The 21,419-nt window shown below is 46.2% G+C and overlaps 1 protein-coding gene across 7 annotated transcripts in view; it reads left to right on the top strand.

Moving 5' to 3' along the window:
* SHANK3 (SH3 and multiple ankyrin repeat domains 3) overlaps window positions 1-21,419 on the top strand; it is a 138,864-nt gene that overhangs the window by 53,829 nt on the left and 63,616 nt on the right. For all 7 annotated transcript variants that reach the window (XR_014856288.1, XR_014856286.1, XM_085081180.1 and 4 more), the window contains 2 exons: window positions 13,704-13,817; window positions 16,586-16,661. Coding sequence is in view for 5 of the 7 variants with exons in the window: in XM_085081180.1 (XP_084937306.1) it covers window positions 13,704-13,817; window positions 16,586-16,661 (190 nt within the window). In the remaining 2 variants the exon portion in view is untranslated. The remainder of the gene's footprint in view (window positions 1-13,703; window positions 13,818-16,585; window positions 16,662-21,419) is intronic.

Below are 21,419 nucleotides of genomic sequence, written 5' to 3'. Positions count from 1 at the left end.
GAATCTCAAATTTTTTTTTTTTTTTGTTTGGATGGAATAACCCAAGGAGATGATCCAGTTTTCCAGAGGAAGAGACTTTCCTGGGATAATTCCGTGTTTGGTTTTTCGGGAATCGGAGGCAGGGAATGCCCCTGGCGGGAAAAACTTTTGGACACAAAAGTAGGGAATTCAGCAGGAAAATTCCTGGATTTTTTTTTTTAAAAATTGAACAAAATCCCATCTTTTTTAAGAAAATTCCCAGATTTTTTTTTTTAAAATCAAATAAAATTCCATCTTTTTTAAGAAAATTCCCGGATTTTTTTTTTTTTAATCGAAACAAAATTCCCTCTTTTTTTGGGGATTATTTTCAAGGATTAATTTTCTGCATTTCCTGGCAATTTTCCCTGCTGTGTTTTAATCCCAGGATTTGGTCCTGGAATTTTGCTTTCTCCATCCTCTGGGAAAATCTCTTCCCTCTTCCCTTCCCTGTGGGAATTCCGTTGGGAATTCCATCCCTAAATCCCGGAATATTCCCAAAATCGAGATGGGAATGGGAATCTCCTCCATTTTGGGGAATAATTTCAGGATTTTCCCGGGAATTTGGGGAATAATTTCGGGATTTTCCCCGGGAATTCCAGATGGATTTCCTCCCATCTCAGCTCCAGACGACTCTGGGAATTGTTATTCCCACCTGGAATAGCCGAGGAGCTCCGAGTGACCTCCAAACAGTTGGAATCCGACAGCCTGGATTTCCTTGGAAACGGAAAAAAATCCGGGAGATATTCCCGTCAGGAATATGGGAGCTGGCAGGCGGCCCTGATTCCCATCCCAAAATTAGAAAATTCCTCATTAATTCCCGCTGTCCCTCAGGCCGACCTCGGCCCTGTCCCAGTTTTCCGGCGCGACCCAAAATCCGCGGGAAAATTCCAGGGGGGTTTGCTTTCCGTGGGATTGGGAATTGCTGGGATCATGGATCAGGGAAAAACTGGGAATTTGGGTGGATGGGGAAATTGGGATCTATTGGAGACATCTCAGAATCTCCGAAATTCCCCCCAAAAAATGAGATTTTTAAAAATGCGCAGATGAAAATGCATCAGAAAAATCATGGAAATTCCCAGGATGAGTTGATCTCATTTAAAATTTATATTTAAATTTAAATTTATATTTATATTTATATTTATATTTAAATATTTATATTTAAATTTAAATTTATATATATATTTATATATGTTTATATAATATATTTCTTTTTATATTTATTTTTAATATTTTTTTATATTTATTTTTATTATTATATTTATATTTTTTATATTTTTATTTTTAATTTATATTTATTTATATTATTAATGGGAACATTTGGCCAATGAGAACTCAATCCGTGGCGCTGTTGGGTTTTCATGGATTGTGTTTTCCGGGATCCGGATGAGCTGGAATTCCAATGGATTTGGGATTTTTTTTGGGATTTGGAGGGAATGTCCATGGTTTCAATTGGAATTCCAATGGATTTGGGATTTTTTTGGGATTTGGAGGAAATGTCCATGGTTTGAATTGGAATTCCAATGGATTTGGGATATCGGATTGAGTTTTTAAGAGATGTCCATGGGCTGACTTGGAATTTCAATGGATTTTTGTGTTTGGAGGGTTTTCCATGGTTTGACTTGGAATTCCAATGGATTTGGGATATTGGATTGAGTTTTTAGGATCTGTCCATGGTCCTGAGTTGGAATTCCAATGGATTTGGGATATTTTTGGGTTTGAAGGAGATTCCAATTGAATTGAATTGAAATTCCAATGGATTTGGGATCTTGTGTTGTGTTTTTAGGATCTGTCCATGGTCTGACTTGGAATTCCAATGGATTTGGGATATTTTTGGATTTGGAGGAATGTCCATGATCTGAGTTGGAATTCCAATGGATTTGGGATATTTTTGGGGTTTGGAAAGGATGTCTTTAGTTTGGCTTGGAATATCAATGGATTTGGGATCTTTTTGGGTTTGGAGGAATGTCCATGGTCTGACTTGGAATCCCAATGGATTCAGGAGCCTGTGTTGAGTTTTCAGGATCTATCCATGGTCCTGACCTGGAATTCAACCCAAATTCGGGAATTTGCGTTGGGATTTATGGATTTTCCATGCTCTGACCGGGATGAGGAGCTCACCCCTCCCTGGACAGCATTCCAGGGGAAATTCCCAAGGGATTTAGCTGGAAACAATTCCCATCTTCCATTTCCGTTGTTCTGCTCTGCATCTCTGCACCTTTTCCATGTTTTTTTCTCTTTTCCATGTTTTTTTTTTCCTCTTTTCCATGTTTTTTTTTTCTCTTTTCCGTTCCCATCCATGCTCCAGACCAGCAGCTCCGTGAAGTAGGTAACTATGGAATTTTTCCTTGATTTTTTTTCTTTTCCTCACCCGGCTTTATCCTTTTTCCCATTTTTTCCCCTCGCTGTTGCCTCTCCATGTTTGTGGAGTTTTCCAGGAATTTCAGAGCTTGGCTTTTCCCAATTTTCCCTTCATTCCTGCTGTTTATTCCCAGTGGGATCAGGGCAGAGCACAAGGAAAGATCTTCCTCTCCCATCCTGCTTTTCCTGCAATTCCCAAAGTTTCCCCATCCTTGTCTGTCGTGATATTCCCAGGAATCCCAAACTTCCCATTCCCGAGGGATTCGGGATGGTGGGAAAAGGCAATTCCAGAGCCTCGTTTTTCCTGGATGGAATTCCCAGTGCTCTTGGAAAAACTTTGGATTTTCCAGTGGTGGGAAAATCCATCCTTTCCCAGCGATCCAACCGCTGGCTGGGAATGTGATCCTTGATCCAGGGATCGGGAATCATCGGATGGGGCAGAGCTGATCCCAAAAAATTCTGTTGGAAAGCCCAACTTTCTGTGTCCTTGGCTGCGATATCCATGGAAAACCCCATGGAAAACCCCATGGAAAACCCCATGGAAAACCCCATGGAAAACCCCATGGAAAACCCCATGGAAAACCCCATGGAAAACCCCATGGAAAACCCCTTGGAAAACCCCATGGAAAACCCTATGGAAAACGCTCTTTTCCCAAAGAAGCCCCACTGGCTCCAGGTGAATTCCCATTCCCAAGAAAATCCCATCCAGCAGGATTTGGGATCACCTGGATTCCAACCTGGGAATTTCCTCATCCAGGCTGCTGTTCCCATGAGGAAAAGGAGGAAAATGGAATTTTTTTTCCTCATTTCCGTGGATTAAGCCCAGAAATGCTGTCGGAGTTGGGAATTCCAGAGCCACACAATTCCTGAGGGAATAAGAGATAGGAAAGGAGGGAATCACCTCAGGCTGGAATTTAGGGATAATTTTTCCATGGAAAAGGAGGTCAGGCCTTGGCAGGAGCTGCCCAGGGAGGTTTGGAATTCCAATCCCTGGAGGAATCCAAGGAATTCCTGGAATTCCGCTCAGTGCTCCAGGCTGGACTCGGTGACCTTGGAATTCTTTCCCAAAGCTCTGGGAATTCCAGGAATTTTCCAAAGTCTGGGAAGCACCGTGTCATGCTCCAGCGGGGTCAGGGCTGCTCGGGAATCTTGGAATTTCCATGGAATTAACAAACCTCCAGGAGCGAAACAACCCCAGGTTTTTAAGGAAAAGGTGACGTCATCCTCCTTTTCCCTATCCCTGGAATCATCTCGGTGCTGACAAATCCAGGAATCCATAAAATTTTTCCTGGAATTCTGATCAATCCATGGGAATCAGGATTATCCCGAATGATCCAGCAGGAATCCGGTGTTGGCATTCCCGTAGGAAAGCCTGGAGTAGGAATTTTTCCATATCCTGGTCTGTAATAGTTAAAAATAAGGGAAAAAATTGGGAATATTCCCTGGAAAATGTGGGTTTGCATTCCCAGCCGATGGGGAGAGTTGGGAAGTTTTGGGAATGTCTGGCAGGGAATTCCTGCTTCCCACAGCATTCCAGGAATTGGGAATTCCCAGCTGAAGGGAGCCAGAGGAATTCCAGGAATTCCTTGGAATTCTGGAATTCTGACTTAAAGGAGAGAGGAAGAATTCCATGGGAAGTGCAGGATTCATTCCCTGTGGAATGGGAATGGGATTTGGAAGGGAATGGGGAATGGGTTGGTTTAGGGAGGAGCCTGGAAAATATCCCAGGATATTTCCAGCCTCTGGAAAAGGGCTGGAAAAGCAATTCCTGGGAAGCTGCTGTGGTGGGGAGGAGGTGGGAATGGGGCTGAGAGTGAGGGAATGGGAATGGGAATGGGGGAGTGGGAAAGGGAATGGGAACGGGAATGGGAATGGGGAAGAGACTAAGGGAATGGGAATGGGAATGGGGAAGAGACTAAGGGAATGGGAATGGGGCAGTGGGAATGGAGCAGAGGGAATGGGAAATGAAAATGGGAATGGAAATGGGAATATGGGAATGGGAATGGGGCAGAGAGAGATGGAATGGGAATGGGGGAGTGGGAATAGGAATATGGAAATGAGAATGGGAATGGCGTAGTGGGAATGGAAATGGGAATGGGAATGGGGTAGTGGGAATGGGAATGAGGGAATGGGAATGGGAATGGGAATGGGACTGAGGCTGAGAGTGAGGGAATGGGAATGGGAGTGAGAATGAGAATAGAACAATGGAAATGGGAATAGAGCAGTGGGAATGGGAATGGGAATGGGACTGGGACTGAGGCTGAGAGTGAGGGAATGGGAATGAGAATGGGAATGGGAATGGGAATGGGAATGGCATAGTGGGAATAGGAATGGGGAAATGGGAATGGGAATGAGGGAATGGGAATGAGGGAACGGGAATGAGGGAACGGGAATGGGACTGAGGCAGAGAGTGAGGGAATGGGAATGGGAATGACATAGTGGGAATAGGAATGGGGAAATGGGAATGGGAGTGGGGCAGTGGGAATGGGAATGAGAGTGGGAATAGAACAGTGGGAATGGAAATAGAACAGTGGGAATGGAAATGGGGATGAGAATGAGGCATTGTGAATGGGAATGGAAATAGGAATGGGAATAGAGCAGTGGGAATGGGGCAATGGGAATAGGAATGAGACAGTGGGAATGGGGAAATGGGAATGGGAATAGGGCAGTGGGAATGGGAACGGGACCTTGGGAGTGGGAATGGGACATTAGGAATTGGAATGGCAATGGCACCATGGCAACCCAACTGGATTCCCAAGGACTCAGCTGCTCCCCCATTGGATGCAGATCCATGTTTTTGGGGGATGGTTCTGCCTTTGTCCCACATTCCAATTGGGATGGACCCGTCCTGATCCTCCTGGCATTCCCAGGGTTCTCCTGCCAGGCTGAGCTCAGCTCTGCTGGAATTCTGGAATTCTGGCCGTGATCCAAGGCTTCCCATGGAGCTCCTCATCCTGCCAGGAGCTCCGGGGGTGGGAATTCTGGGAATTCTGGGAATTCCTTCCCTGAGGCTGCCGAGGATTCCCTCTCCCTGCACTTTTCCAGGATGGGGAATTCCCAAATCCTGCCGTTTTCCAGCTGGGAATCACAACAGGGAGCGATTCCCGAAATATTCTCCAATCCCCGTTTAACTGGCTGATCCCAAAATTCCCCTGGAGCAGAATCGTTCCCTGAGGGATCAGGAAAATCCCCTCCGGCTGGAAAAACATCCAAGACATTTCCCAGCCTGGATTAGCCGAGGAATTTCCGCCTAATCCCTAAAAGACACATCCCGGCTTTTCAGCGGGAAGAGGATTCCGGCGGATTCCGGCGGCAGCCAAGGGGATTCCCTGAACTCCCAGGGCTCCTCCTCCTCCTCCTTTTCCCGGGAAAAGCTCGGAGCAGCCTGGCAGGAGCTCTGGGTTTCCTTGGATCGCTGACTCCTCTCCCACCCGTGTTTTCCGTGGGCTCGGCTGCGAGACGACTCCGGCTGCTCTTCCCGGTTTTCCGGAGCTCGGGAATGCTGAGCTGCCGCTGCTCCCCGAGACAGGGAATTCTCCTGGAAAATCCTGGGAATGCAGGGAATAAACCCTGGGAGAAGCCAGGCCGGGAAAATTGGGAATGTTCCCCTGGAGAAGGGAAGGATCCAGGGAGAGCTTCCGGCACATTCCAGGGGCTTGAAGAAAATCCGGGAAAAGCTGGACAGGGAATATTTCCGTGGGATGGAATGGCGGGAATGGTTTCCCGCTGGAAAAGGGGATTTGGGTTGGATCTTGGGAAGGAATTCCTGGCTGGGATGGAATTCCCAGAGAAGCTGTGGCTGCCCCTGGATCCCTGGCAGTGTCCAGGTTGGAGAAATCTGGGATCATGGGAATTTTCCCTGCCCTTGGAACAAATGGGAATTGATGGAATCCAAGATCCATTTCCATCCAAACCATTCCATGATTTTCCCAAGACAAGCAATCCCAGTCTGTTGAAGGAATTTGCTTTTCCCAATTTTTGGTTATTCCCGAGGCTGGAGCAGGAATTTGAGGAATTCTGATCCAAGGGCTGAGATTCCAACCCTGGGATCCACCTGGGAAGTTCTCCCAGCTTTTCCGACACTCAGGAATTCCCATTTGGAGCTGGAAATGAGCTTTTCCCGGGATTTCCAGCTGGCTGCTGTTGGATCAGTGCCTCATTCCCACTTTTCCTGCTGCATCCCTCAGCCAGCATTCCCTGGATTTGCCATTTGTCCAGATCCAGCAATTCCTGGATCCAGCAGATTCCGGGAACAGGGAATTTCTCCCTGTGTTTTATCCTATGGAATATTCTCAACATTCCACCTTTTTTGTTGTTGTTGTTTTGGGGTTTTTTTGTGGTTTTTTGTTTGTTTTTTGGGGTTTTGTTATTGTTTTTGGTTTTGGGGTTTTGGTTTTTTTTTCTTTTTGTTTTGGTTTTGGTTTTCGGTTTTTGTTTTGTTCGGTTTTTGGGTTTTTTGATTTTATTTTTTTTTCCCTTTTACTCCCTGGGATTCTCCCATGCTCATCCCCAGCTTATGGAAAAGAGGGAATAGCAGGAGGAGGAACATTCCCACACAATCCATGCTGGATTTGATCCCTTTGGATCTTTCCCAGCTCCGGATATTCCAGGATTTTCCAACACATCGGTTTTTCTGGGTGAGATTTGAGGGATATCCATGCTTGGGAATTTCCTGGGAATGCTGAATCCAGGTGCCTTTGGATCTTCCTGATCCTCCCTGCATTCCCAGGTATTCCCGGGAATTCCAGGAATTCCCAGGAACACAGGGAATTCCTGGAATCAGCTCCCTGAGAAATCCTGGTTTTCCCACTGAGGGAAAAAACGGGAAAAGCTTTCCCTATCCCATGGCTGTGAATTCCGGGAGCTGGAATTCCCTGGATTTGCTGGATGTGGGTGGAGCTATCCCAGATTCATCCCAGTTTTCCAGGGAAAACTTGGGAAGGTTGGACGCAGACTGGGAATGCTGGGAGAGCCGGGAATTCCTGGAATTCCAAGCCACGGCATCCATGGAAAAGACTCAACTCCCTGGAAAACCCAATCCCACTGGGGGTTGGATGAAAATCCTCGGGAATAGGGAAGGAAAACGGGAATTCTGAGGGAATCCTGGATCACAGGAGGGATCCGGATCAGCACTTCCCAACCTCCCTCCCAGCTCCCCAATCCCAAATTTCTGCTGAGGCCGAAAATTCCTCGGGAACATTTCCTGTCTCCCTGCGTTCCTTCCTTCCCCGTTCCCGCTGATTGGAGCTATTTTTTTCCAAGGAATGCTTGATTAGCGCCGGAATGGTGAGATAATGATGGGAATGAGAACCGGATCATTTCCCAAATCAGCTCTGCAGCTGGAGCCGCCGGATCCATCCGGAACAGCTCCTGGTGCTGATTCCCGAAATTATCCGGAATGGGAACAATTCCCGGTGCTGATTCCCGAAATTATGTGGAATGGGAACAATTCCTGGTGCTGATTCCCAAAATTATCCGGAATGGGAACAATTCCTGGTGCTGATTCCTGAAATTATCCGGAATGGGAACAATTCCCGGTGCTGATTCCCAAAATTATCCGGAATGGGAACAATTCCCGGTGCTGATTCCCAGATCCATCTGGAACAGCACCTGATGCTGATTCCCAAAATTATCCGGAATGGGAACAACTCTGGTGCTGATTCCCAAAATTATCCAGAATGGGAACAATTCCCGGTGCTGATTCCCGAAATTATGTGGAATGGGAACAATTCCTGGTGTTGATTCCCGGATTTATCCAGAGCAGCAACAATTCCCGGTGTTGATTCCCAAATCCATCCGGAGCCATTCCAACTCCCAGTGCTAATTCTCGAAATTATCCAGAGCAGGAACAGCTCCTGGTTCTGATTCCCAAATCCATCCGGAGCCATTCCAGCTCCCAGTGCTTATTCCCAAAAATATCCAGAATGGGAACAGCTCCCGGTGTTGGTTCCCAAATCCATCCGGAGCCATTCCAGCTCCCAGTGCTAATTCCCAGATTTATCCGGAATGGGAACAGCTCCTGGTCCTGATTCCTGGATTTATCCAGAGCCATTCCAGCTCCCGGTGCTGATTCCCAGAATTATCCAGAACAGGAACAATTCCCGGCGTTGATTCCCAGATCCATCCAGAGCCATTCCCAACCCTCATTCCACACCCGGAACAGGAACTCCCTGTGGAAATCCCCGTCGGAATTCCAGCCTTATCCATGGGATGAGGATGGGAGTGAGGAGGAAAAACCGGGAATGGCTGAGGGAGAAAAGGAGGATCTTATCCAGGAGGGTTTTATCCCAATCCACAAATTCCCGGCAGGAATTCTGCCGGGATGGGATCAGGATCTGTTTCCCAGGAATAAATTTTGGGGAAAAGAGGGAATGGCGTCAGGCTGAGCCAGGGGAGGTTGAGGTTGGATTTTTGGGAATATTTTTCCATGGAGAAGGTGGTGAAGCCTTGAAAAAACCCAGGGAGGTTTGGATTTCCAATCCCTGGAGGAATCCAAGGAATTCCTGGAATTCCACTCGGGGTCGAGGATCAGACCCAGCTTGGATTCAATGACCTTTTAATTTTTTCCCCAAGCTCTGGAATTCTGGGATTCTGTGGATTTCAGCTCCCAGGTGTGATTCCCATCCCAGGAACGGGAACACGGAGTGACCTTGGAAAAGGCACGGAATGAGCACTCGGAATTCCGAGCACCTGGAATTCCCAGCGGGAACGACCTGGAAAAGGGAATTTGGCCAATCCCAGATTCCTTCCCTCCCCTCCGGAATATCCCATCTGCTCCTGCAGCTTTTCCAGCCCCTCCAGGCCTGGGAATTAATTGCTTTTCCCACCCCTGGGGAGCTGGGATGGAGCTGGGAGCAGATGGAGTGGGAAGAGGTGACCTGGACCTTCCTGTGTCCTGGTTTTTCCACACGGATCCCAGTTTTCCAGTGATCCCAATTTTCCCACAATGATCCAAATTTTTCCACAATAATCCCAATTTTCCACCAAAATGATCCTGATTTTCCACTTCTGGTTTCTCCTCTGCTCCCAAACTTTCATCCCCCGAAGACATTCCCAGAATTCCCTGTTCATTCCTCCATTCCCAACCTTTTTTATGGATTTTGTGTCCCTATTTTCCCACAAGGATCCCAATTTTCCACAGTGATCCCAATTTTCCATAACAATCCTGATTTTCCACTTCTGGTTTCTCCTCTGCTCCCAAACTTTCATTTCCTGAAGACATTCCCAAAATTCCCTGTTCATTCCTCCATTCCCAACCTTTTTTATGGATTTTGTGTCCCTATTTTTCCACAGGGATCTCAATTTTCTGCAAGTTTCCATAACAATCCTGATTTTCCACTTCTGGTTTCTCCTCTCCTCCCAGACTTTCATTCCCTGAAGACATTCCCAGGATTCCCTGTTCATTCCTCCATTCCCAGCCTTTTTTATGGATTTCATAATCCATAAAAATTCCCTGTTTTTCCACAATGATCCAAATTTTCCCACAATGATCCCAATTTTCCACTTCCTGTTGCTCCTCTGTTCCCAAACTTTGCCAGGTGTTTCGTTCCCTGAAGACATTCCCAGGATTCCTTCTTCGTTCCTCCATTCCCAGCCTTTTTTATGGATTTTGTGTCCCTATTTTCCCACAAGGATCCCAATTTCCCCCAATAATACCAATTTTCCACCAAAATGATCCTGATTTTCCACTTCTGGTTTCTCCTCTCCTCCCAAACTTCCATCCCCTGAAGACATTCCCAGAATTCCCTGTTCATTCCTCCCTCCCAAGCCTTTTTTATGGATTTGGGAAAAATTGGTGATTTTGGGATAATTTGGGAATTTGGGGGATTTTTTTCCACAAGGATCCCAATTTTCCCCAATAATCCCAATTTTCCACCACGATCCTGATTTTCCACTTCCGGTTCCTCCTCTGTTCCCAAACTTCCCCAGGGGTTTCATTTCCCAAAAACATTCCCAGGATTTCTTTATTCCAAGCCTTTTTTATGGATTTCATGTCCCTTTTTTCCCACCATGATCCCAATTTCCCACTTCCAGTCTCTCCTCTCCTCCCAAACCTCCATCCCCTGAAGACATTCCCACAATTCCCTGTTCCTCCCTCCATCCCAAACCTTTTTTTATGGATTTCGGGATCTCAGCTGACTCATCCCACCCTCATTTCCATCTTTATGGCCATTCCCCATCCCGGCGACCTTCAAATCCCGGGATTTGTGGCTCCCAGGGGAGTTTTCATTCCCTCCTCCTTGGCCTGAGCTCCTGGAGTTTTTCCCTCATGGAAAACAGGGTTGGGATGGAAGCCAAGCTCGGGAATTTGGGATGAGAACGACCTGACCTTGCGGGAAGAGCCGGATCAGGGTTTGGAATGGACATCCGGGAATCTGAATTCCGGGAAAATGTCCTTTCTGGAAGGAATTCCTGGCTGGGATGGAATTCCCAGGGAAGCTGGGAAGTGTCCAAGGAAAGCTGGGATTATGGGAATTGTTGGAATTGGAATGGGATGGGAATTAAGCTCCATTCCCACCCAAATAATTCCGTAATTCCATGGGTTCTGGCAGGGTCTGGAATTCGGGAGAAATTCCCGCGGATTTCGCTTTTATCCTCAGGAATTGGAGTTTGGAATTGGGAAATGATTTGGGAATTCCAGGCTGATCGTTCCCACCTGGATCCTCGGGAAAGGGATGGGAGGAGGAATTCTGGGAATGGGAGGAGGAATTCTGGAGCAATTCCCAATCCAGGAAAAGCGGGATTTGGATTTGGATTGGGATTGGGAAATCCCAAATCCCTCTTGACTTCCCATTTTCCTGTGGATGAGGAACAGCGGGAATGTTGTTCCATCCTTGGAAAAACCGCTGGAATTCCAACAATCCCAACCCTTTTTTCCATGGAAAAACCTCATTTTTCCATTCCCCAATCCTGGCGGGATGCCAGAGGAGCTGGAATTACAATTCCCAATCCTCCCGGAGTAGCAAATCCTCAGGAATTTTGGGATCACAGAGCCGAGACCGGGAGGCTCCGGAGAAATCCGGGAAGCTGGAATTACAAAATGCTACAGAGCGGGAATTTTCCAGAGGGAGCGGAGGGTTGGGAATTGAGCAAAAAGCGGGATTTGGGATCATTCCAAGGCCTGACAGCACCGGAGCCTCCGGAGAGTTGGAGAATTTGCATCCCGAAAAAAAAATCCTGGATCAGCCTGAAAGGGTTTTGCTGTTCGGTTCCTCCCTGGATTTGTTCTGCTGCAGGCAGAGTTGGATGTCGAGAATTCCTGGCGGGAATTCTTTATTTGGGAATGCCAAAATAAATTCGGGATGAACTCGGATAGACAGGCAGGGATGGGAGGAGGGAAAAAAACCCGGGAAGAAACGTGGGAATGAAAAATCCCGCGGGAATTCCGGGGTTTGGTCGCTTTTCCGGAATTTTGGGATGATTTGGTGGGAATGGGAATTAAACGATTCCCGTTATCCCGGGATGCTCCAAGCTGGCCTTGGGTATTCCATAAAAAATGATGGAATTTTGGGATCGACCCTTCGGATTGGGATTTGCTCTCCGGGAATGAGCAACGGGAAAAGAGGGAATGGCGTCAGGCTGGGCCAGGGGGAGGAAAATGTTGGATTTTTGGGAATATTTTTCCATGGAAAAGGTGGTCAGAGCTTGGAAATGCCCAGGGAGGTTTGGAGTTCCAATCCCTGGAAATATTCCCAGGGAATTCCTGGAATTCTGCTCAGGGCTGGGATCTGGAGAGGGAAAATTTGGGAATTTGGTATTTGGAGTGGGGGAAATTGGGAATTTCATATCCAGAGTGGGACAATTCAGGAATTCGAGTATCCACAGTGGGGAAAATTTGGGAATTTAGGAATTTGGGGATCCACAGTGGGAGAATTTGAGAATTTGGTATTCGGAGTGGGAGAATTTGGGAATTTAGGGATCAAGAGTGGGAAAATTCAGGAATTTGGGAATTTGAACATCCAGAGTGGGATAATTTGGGATTTGGTGTCCAGAGTGGGGAAAATTTGGGAATTTCATATCCAGAGTGGGATAGTTTGGGATTTGGTATCCAAATGGGAAAATTTGGGAATTTGGGTATTGGAAAATTTGGGAATTTGAGCATCCAGAGTGGGACAATTTGGGAATTTGGGAATTCAGGCATCCTGAGTGGGAAAACTTGGGAATTTGGGTGTCCAGAGTGGGACAATTTGGAAATTTGGTATCCCAAGTGGGAAAATTTTGGAATTTGAGCATTCAGAGTGGGAAAATTCTGGATTTAGGCATCCAGAGTGGGACAATTTGGGAATTTAGGAATCTGAGAATTCGGGCATCCAGAGTGGGAAAATTTGGGAATTTGGTGTCCAGAGTGGGAAAAACTGGGATTTGAGTTTTTGGACATCTGAAGTGGGACAAATTGGGTATTTGGTATCCCAAGTGGGAGAATTTGGGAATTTGGTATCCCGAGTGGGAACTTCTGGGAATTTGAGCATCCAGAGTGGGAAAATTCTGGATTTAGGCATCCGGAGTGCGACAGTTTGGGAATTGGGTATCCCAAGTGGGAAAATTCAGGAATTTGAGCATCCAGAGTGGGACAACTCAGGATTTGGGAATTTGGCGTCCAGAGTTGGAAAAGATGGGAATTTGGTATCCAGAGTGTGATAATTTGGGAATCTGAGCATCCGGAGTGGGAAAATTTTGGAATTTGAGCATCCAGAGTGGAAGAATTTGGGGATTTGGGCATCCAGATTGGGACAAGTCAGGATTTGAGAATTTGGTGTCAGAGTTTAAAAAATTGGAAATTTCATGTCCAGAGTGGTGCAATTTGGGAATTTGAGCATCCAGAGCAGGAAAATTCCGGATTTGAGCATCCGGAATGGGACAGTTTGGGAATTCAGGAATTTGAGCATGCAGAGTGGGAAAACTCAGGATTTGGGAATTTGGCGTCCAGAGTTGGAAAAGACGGGAATTTGGTATCCAGAGTGTGATAATTTGGGAATTTGAGCATCCGGAGTGGGAAAATTTGGGGATTTGGGCATCCAGATTGGGACAACTCAGGATTTGGGAATTTGGTATCCAGAGTGGGAAAAATTAGGAATTTCATGTCCAGAGCGGGACAATTTTGGAATTTGGTCACGAGAGTTGGAAAATTTGGGAATTTGGGCATCCAGAGTGTAACAATTCGGGAATTTCAGGATTCTCCAGGGAATTCAAACCACAGCAAACTCAACATTCCTCAGCTCCATTCCCTTCCAGCTCCGACTGTTCCCAGCTCGATTCCCGCCATCCCGAGGTTTCCCTTTTCCCGGGATTTTCCCTCCCTGACCTCCCTTCTCCCGGTTTTCCCGCAGTGCTGAGCATCGGCGAGGGAGGATTTTGGGAAGGATCCGTGAAGGGAAGGACCGGCTGGTTCCCGGCGGAATGCGTGGAGGAAGTGCAGATGCGGCAGTACGACTCCAGGCAAGGTGGGTATCCCGGAAAAATTCCCAAAAAATTCCTCAAAAAATCCCCCCAAAAATTCCCAAAAAATTCCCCCAAAAATTCCAAAAAAATCCCCCAAAAAATTCCCCAAAAAATTCCTTAAAAATTCCCAAAAAATTCCCCAAAAATTCCCAAAAAATCCCAAAAAAATTCCCAAAAAATTCCCCAAAAAATTCCCCAAAAATTCCCAAAACATTCCCCAAAATTTCCAAAATTCAAAAATATTTCCAGCCCAGCTTGGATTCGGCGGTCTGGGAATTCTTTTCCAGCCTCTGGAATTCCCCAAAAAAATTTTCCAAAAAAATGACCAAAATTTACAAAATTCAAAGAAATTCAGGCCTGGCTTGGATCTGGCAGTCTGGGAATTCTTTCCCAACCTCTGGAATTCTGGGATTCCTCAATTCCCTGCCTGTTCCACCTCCTTCCTGCCCCAAATAAACAATGGGAAAATCCCATTCCCAAGGATTATAGGATCAGGAATTTTCCCTTTAAATGGAACTCACCAAATTCCAAACTCTCCTCAAAACCAGAACTCCTGCCAGAATCTTCCCTTCAAATGGAATTTATCCCATTCCAAACTCTCCTCAAATCCAGAATTCCTGCTGGAATTTTCCCTTTCAATGGAATTTATCCCATTCCAAACTCTCCTCAAATCCCGAATTCCTGCCGGAAGGAAAAGGGATCTTCCCACATTCCAAAGGGGATTTTTTTTTCCCTCCTTATTTCCAACCCGGGATCAATTCCCAGTTGTTTTCCCAGCGTTTTTCCAGCATTCCCTGTTCCCGTTTTCCCGCCGGATGATCTCCTGGCATTCCATCCCATCCCATCCCGGAGTCCTCCGGCTCATTCCCGCTAAATTTAGCCGCCGGATTCCGGATTCCGGATCCATCCATCAGCTGCCTGACGGCTCCATTAGCGGCGTTGCTATTTTTGGGATTCGGGGAGGGAACGGAGCCGCCGGGCCGCGGACAGTCCATAAATCCCGGCTTTTCCTCGGGAATGGGATCGGGAAAATGGCTGAAGGGATTGGGAATTTGGGAATTTGGGAATTCTGAAGGGTGGGAATGGAAAGTGCTGGGAATTTGGGAATTCCTTCCTTCCTTCCTTCCTTCCTTCCTTCCTTCCTTCCTTCCTTCCTTCCTTCCTTCCTTCCTTCCTTCCTTCCTTCCTTCCTTCCCTCTTTTCCCTTGTTTCCTCTTTTTCTTTTTCCTCTTTTTTACTTCTTTTCCTTTTCCCCCTTTCTCCCCTTTTTCCCTTTTGTTTCCTTTTTCCCTTTTCCTTCCTTTTTCCCTTTTTCCCTTTTTCCCTTTTCCCCTTTTTTCTTTTTTCCCCTTTCCTTTCCTTTCCTTCCCAATTCCCAATTCCCAATTCCCAATTCCCTCTCCCATTTTCCCATTTTTCCACAATTCCCACTCCCCCCACACCCCTATATCTCCCATTTTTCCCCAGACACCTCCCGTCCCCCTTATCCCGATTTTCCCGCATTTCCCATCCTCTCTCCCCCTCATTCCCATCGGGAATCATTCCCAGGATCAGCTCCATGCTGCCGTCTGCTGGCGCCAGGCGGGAAATTCCCAAATTTCTCCTTTTCCTTGGAATTTCCTGCTGGAATCAAACCTGGGAACTTCCCAAACTTCTCCTTTTCCTTGGAATTTCCTGCTGGAATCAGAGCCGGGAATCCCTTGGAATGGGATGAGGATTTTCCCAGGCGAATCCAGGGAATTTCCTGTTCATTCCCTGCTGCTATCATTCCCAAAATTTTCCCTTTGGGATTCATCCCATGGTTTTCCAAGGGATTTTCTCCCAGGAGAAACTCTTGGAACGACAATCCCATGGGAATTCCCGCGAATTCCCACAGAATCCAGGGAAACTCCTTCTGGAAAAGCCTCTTGGATCCCTGGGAATCACTGGGAATTTCCCTCCCGGAATTCTGCACATCCCAAATTCCAGGATCTCACCTTTTTCCATCCCTTTCCGGGAAATATTTTGGGCATTTTTCCCTTTTCCGGATATTTATTTCCGGATTTACGGATTGTGCGCCTGGAAAGCTCATGGAAAACTTGTGGAAAAATGGGAATTTTGGGAATTGAAGCATTTTGGGATTTGGGTGGGGAGGGAATCCCAGCACTGCAGGACCACAGGTTTTTTGGGAATTCTGAGTATTCCATGATTTTCCCTCTTGGAATTGCCTCGGGAAGCTCCAAACCAGGAAAACATTGGGATGAGCTGAAAAAACGTGGGATTGATTCCCAATCCAGCATGGGAAGCAAGAATTCCTCAAAAATCCTTGGGATTTTTCCATGGAAAACCAGGCTGAGCATCCCAGTTGGCTCCAGGAAAATTCCAGAGGGAAATGGGAAATGGAGAATCCTCACCCAGGGATTGTCTCCCTCATTCCCGTTTTTCCTCACAATTCCCACATTCCCAGGGGTTTGGGATCCTCCAGGAGAGCGGGAAGATCCCAACGTCATTCCCAGTTTTTCCCATCCCTGCCGAGGTGGGAAAAGGCAGGAATGTGGGATTTGGGATTTCCTTAGGATTGAGGATTCTCTGTTATTCCATTTTGCTGGAATGTGAATTTCGGGAATTACTCCAACATTCCCGGGAATTCCTCACTTCCATGTGGGATTTTTCCTTCTTCTCCTTCTCCACGGAGAAATTCCCACTTGAAACCAGGAATTCCCGGATTGGTGGATCCGTTGGGAAGGAGGGAAAATCCGGGAATAACTCGGGATGTGGATTTTTCCCACAGAAACCAGGGAAGATCGGACCAAGCGGCTTTTCCGGCATTACACCGTCGGATCCTACGACAACTTCACCTCCCACAGGTAAGGGATCCCGGGAATTCCGGGAATTCTCCTTTCCCTGGGAAAAGCTGCCCTTTTCCGGGTGGAATCCGTGGGAAGGGGATTTTTCCAGGCGTTTTGGGTGGAATTTCGGGTTTTGGATGAGGATGAGGGGAGTGGGAGAGCCAAGGTTGTGTCCTGATGGAGATCCAAGGTTCTGGAAAAATTTGGGAATGTTTCAAATTCCTGTTTTGAATCCCAGTGGAGAATCCAACACTGGAGAATTCTGGGAATGTTTCACATTCCTGCCTCATTTTCCAGTGATGGATCTAAAGTTTGGGAACGTTGCAAATTCCTGGTTCCTTTCCCAAGGGATGATCCAAGGTTCTGGAGAAGTCTGGGAATGTTTCACATTCCTGATTTGTGTCCCAATGGAGAATCTAAAACTCTGGAGAATTCTGGGAATGTGGTCACATTCCTGCCTCATTTTCCAGAGAAATTTCTGGAGAATTCTGGGAATGTTTTGCATTCCTGCCTCATTTTCCAGTGGATAATCCAATGTCCTGGAAAAGTCTGGGAATGTTTCACATTCCTGTTTCATATCCCAATGGAGAATCCAAAACTCTGGAGAATTCTAGGAATGTGATCACATTCCTGACTCATTTTCCATTTGAGGATCCAAAATCTGGGAACGTTGCACATTCCTGGTTCATTTCCCAATGGATGATCCAAGGTTCTGGAAGATTCTGGGTTTGTATTCTAATGGAGAATCCAAAACTCTGGAGAATTCTGGGAATGTTGTCACATTCCTGACTCATTTTCCAGTGATGGATCCAAAATTTGGGAATGTTGCACATTCCTGGCTCTTTTCTCAGGGGAGAATCCAACATTCTTGGAAAATTTGGGAATGTTTCACATTCCCGGTTTGTATTCTAATGGAGAATCCATTATTCTGGAGAATTCTGGGGATGTTTTGCATTCCTGACTCATTTTCCAGTGATGGATCCAAAATTTGGGAATGTTGCACATTCCTGGCTCTTTTCCAGTGGAGAATCCAATGTTCTGGAAAAATTTGGGAATGTTTCACATTCCTGGTTTGTATCCCAATGGAGAATCCAAAACTCTGGAGAATTCTGGGAATGTTTCACATTCCTGCCTCGTTTCCCAATGGATAATCCAATATTCTGGGAAAATCTGGGAATGTTTCACATTCTTCCTTGTGTCCCAAGGGATGATCCAAGATTCTGGGAAAGTTTGGGAATGTTTCACATTCCCAGCCGGTTCATTCCTGGATTTTGCCATTTCCTGGTGGATTTGGGAATGGGAATGGGAATGGGATTGGGAATGGGAATGGGAATGGGAATGGGATTGGGAATGGGAATGGGAATGGGAATGGGATTGGGAATGGGAATGGGAATGGTTGGATTCAGGAATTTGCTGCAGCACTGGAATTCCATGAAACTTTCTCTGGAATGGAATCCTTTTCCCAGGAAAGTCTTGGAATTCCCAAAATTCTCAGAGCTGGATGAGGAGCTTCACCTTTGGCAAAGGAATTGTGAGGATCCGTGGAATTCTTGGAATCTCGGAGCTCATCCCCAAAGTTTTCCCGCTTTGCTGAGCTCCTTATCCCAATTTTTTTTTTTCTCCCAGAGCATTCCTGACTCCAAGGAATCTGTGGGATTTGGGTTGATCCTTGAAATTCCCGGGATTTGTTGCTCGGGGTGGAAAATCCTGCTGGAAAAAAATTGGGAAAAAGGAAAAACTGAGGGAAAAATGGCCAAGAGGAACCTCTGGAAATTTCCTGCTGGAGTGGGAAAAAAATGGGAATTTCCAGAAAAAAAGTGGGAATTTCTGGGAAAAAAAAAAAGTGGGAATTTCCGGAAAAAAAGTGGGAATTTCTGGGAAAAAAGTGGGAATTTCCAGAAAAAAGGTGGGAATTTCTGGGGAAAAAAATGGGAATTTCCAGAAAAAAAGTGGGAATTGCCAGAAAAAAAGTGGGAATTTCTGGGAAAAAGTGGGAATTTCCGGATGAGGTGAAATTCCATGGGGAATTGAATCCAATGGGATAAAGAGAAAACTAGGAAAAGGGATTTCCTTTGGAATTCACATCCCGGGAGAACACTGGGAGGAGCTCTTGGCCAGGAGTTGGAATTCCTGGGAATTTTCACTGGGAAAATATTCCCTGGAGGCTCCGAAATTCCAAACGAGGAGCAGGAAGGGGAATTAAAGGGAAAAAAAAAATTTTGGGAAGAGCTTGGAGTGGGATTTGATCCATGGGAAGGGTTTGGATTGATCCCAATCCTGAAAAAAACTTCGGGAATTGTTTGGATTCCAATCCGATTGTTTAGATTCCGTTTTCTTTCTCCAAAGGAAATGGGAGTTTGTGGGATTGGTGGGAAAAGGGGGGAAAAAATCCCAAAAATTATGGATTAGGGATTTTGTGGGATCGTGGAACGGTTTGGAATGAGAGATTGGGAATTATTGATTTTTGGGATCATGGAATTGTTTGGAAGGATGGAGATGGGGAATTGTGGATTTTGGGAATTGTGGAATGGTTTGGAATAATGGAGATTGGGAATTGTGGATTTTGGGAATTGTGGATTTTTTGGGATCGCAGAATGGTTTGGAATAATGGAGATTGGGGATTATGGATTTTGGGAATTGTGGATTTTATGGAATGGTTTGGAAAGCTTGGACATTACCAGGAATTTTGGGATAAATCCGCTTGGACATGGAAAAACTCCCCCGGGATGGGAAGATTTCCCGCCATTCCCATATTTCCTTTGGGATCAGAAATCCCTTCAAGGCCTCTCCGGAGCCAGGATGTTCCGGATGATCCCAAAATTCCAGTCATTCCCGAAATTCCAGTCATTCCCAAAGTCCAGGAATGGGAAAAACAAGAGAAAAATGGGAAAAATTCACCTGGAGGGAAAGAACCCGAGTTTGGTTTTCTCCGGATGAGAAATCCCGGCGGGAATTACCTTTGGGATTTAAAGGGATTAACGAGACTCCAAATTAATTCGGGAATTAAAAAAAAACCCAAAGCCCAGCTGGGAAGGGGAAAAATCGGGAGCGGGAGCCAAAATTCCGGATTTGTTCCGTTCCTGTTATCCGGATTCGGGGATTAGGGAGAGGGATTGACCCGGAGGTGGCTGGAGGGAGCTCTGGAAAACGTGGAAAACACGGAAAATAGGGAAAATAGGGAGGAAAAAATGGGAAAACTGGGAAAACAGGGAGGGAAAACTGGGAAAACAGGGAGGAAAAAATGGGAAAACTGGGAAAACAGGGAGGAAAAAAATGGGAAAACTGGGAAAACAGGGAGGAAAAAATGGGAAAACTGGGAAAACAGGGAGGAAGAAATGGGAAAACTGGGAAAACAGGGAGGAAAAAAGGAAAAAATGGGAAAACAGGGAGGGAAAAAATGGGAAAACTGGGAAAACAGGGAGGAGAAAAAAGGGAAAACTGGGAAAACAGGGAGGAAAAAATGGGAAAACTGGGAAAACAGGGAGAAAAAGAGGGAAAACTGGGAAAACAGGGAGAAAAAAATGGGAAAACTGGGAAAACAGGGAGAAAAAAGGGAAAATTGGGAAAACAGGGAGGAAAAAATGGGAAAACAGGGAGAAAAAATGGGAAAACTGGGAAAACAGGGAGGAGGAAAAAATGGGAAAACTGGGAAAACAGGGAGAAAAAAATGGGAAAACTGGGAAAACAGGGAGAAAAAAATGGGAAAACTGGGAAAACAGGGAGAAAAAAATGGGAAAACTGGGAAAACAGGGAGGAAAAAAATGGGAAAACTGAGAAAACAGGGAGGAAGAAATGGGAAAACTGGGAAAACAGGGAGGAGTAAAAAGGGAATTTTCAACTGGGAATGTCCAGGGAAAGGTTGGCACAGCTTGGGATGCTGGGAGGATGGAATGGAATTCCGTGGGATGGAATGGGATGGAATTCCCAGAGTTTTGAGTCCCCAAATCATCCCAGAATTCCAGGATATTCCCAGAACTCCAGGAAAGAGGGAATTGATCCCAAAAGCTGCTGCTTCCAGAGAATTCCAGAGGCTTGGGAATGTCCTGAGTTGGATTCCAGGATTCCAGAGGAGCTTTTCCAGGAAGAGTTTTCCCTCCTAATTCCAGTTGCCGATGGAATGGCGCCGCTCCAGCCAGGAGTTTTCCCGTTTTTTCCATCATTCCATGGATTCCATCCCAAGAGCAGGAGCCTTTCCATGGGATCGGCACAAAATTCCCAAAAATCCCTCCACACCGCGCCTTTTCCAAGGAAAAATGGGATTGTGGACCTTGGAATGGGATTGGATTGAAATTCTCTTCCCACCCAAACCATTCCAGGATTCCATGAGGAGATCGTGGATGATCCAAGGAATTCATCCTTGGAATGATTCCACCTCCGGAATATCGGGAAGAGGAATCGGAAAAAGCTTTTCCAGTTCCTTCCCCTCCTGGAATCATGGAATGGTTTGGGTGGGAAGAGACCTTGATTTCCATCCCATCCCATTTTTTTTTCCTTTGGGAAAAATTCCCTGGAATTTTCAGCCTAGGGAAGATTGGAGAGAGTGTTAGGAAATGAAGGAAAAGGAGCCTATGGAAAAGTAGGGAATGAGGCAGCAGGATTCAAAGAAATCCGAGGATTTTTGTCACCCTGCAGGCGGTGGAGTTCTGGGAATTGGGATGGGATTCTGGGAATTGGGTGGAATTCTGGGAATTGGGATTGAATCCTGGGAATTGGGATGGAATTCTGGGAATTGGGATGGAATTCTGGGGGAATTGGGATGGGATTCTGGGAATTGGG

The sequence above is a fragment of the Lichenostomus cassidix genome, chromosome 1Aa, assembly GCF_008360975.1.
Source record: "Lichenostomus cassidix isolate B80296 chromosome 1Aa, HeHo_3.0, whole genome shotgun sequence".
Taxonomy (NCBI): domain Eukaryota; kingdom Metazoa; phylum Chordata; class Aves; order Passeriformes; family Meliphagidae; genus Lichenostomus; species Lichenostomus cassidix.
The sequence above is the reverse complement of the archived record's forward strand: the minus strand, read 5'-3'. Positions and strand labels throughout refer to the sequence as shown.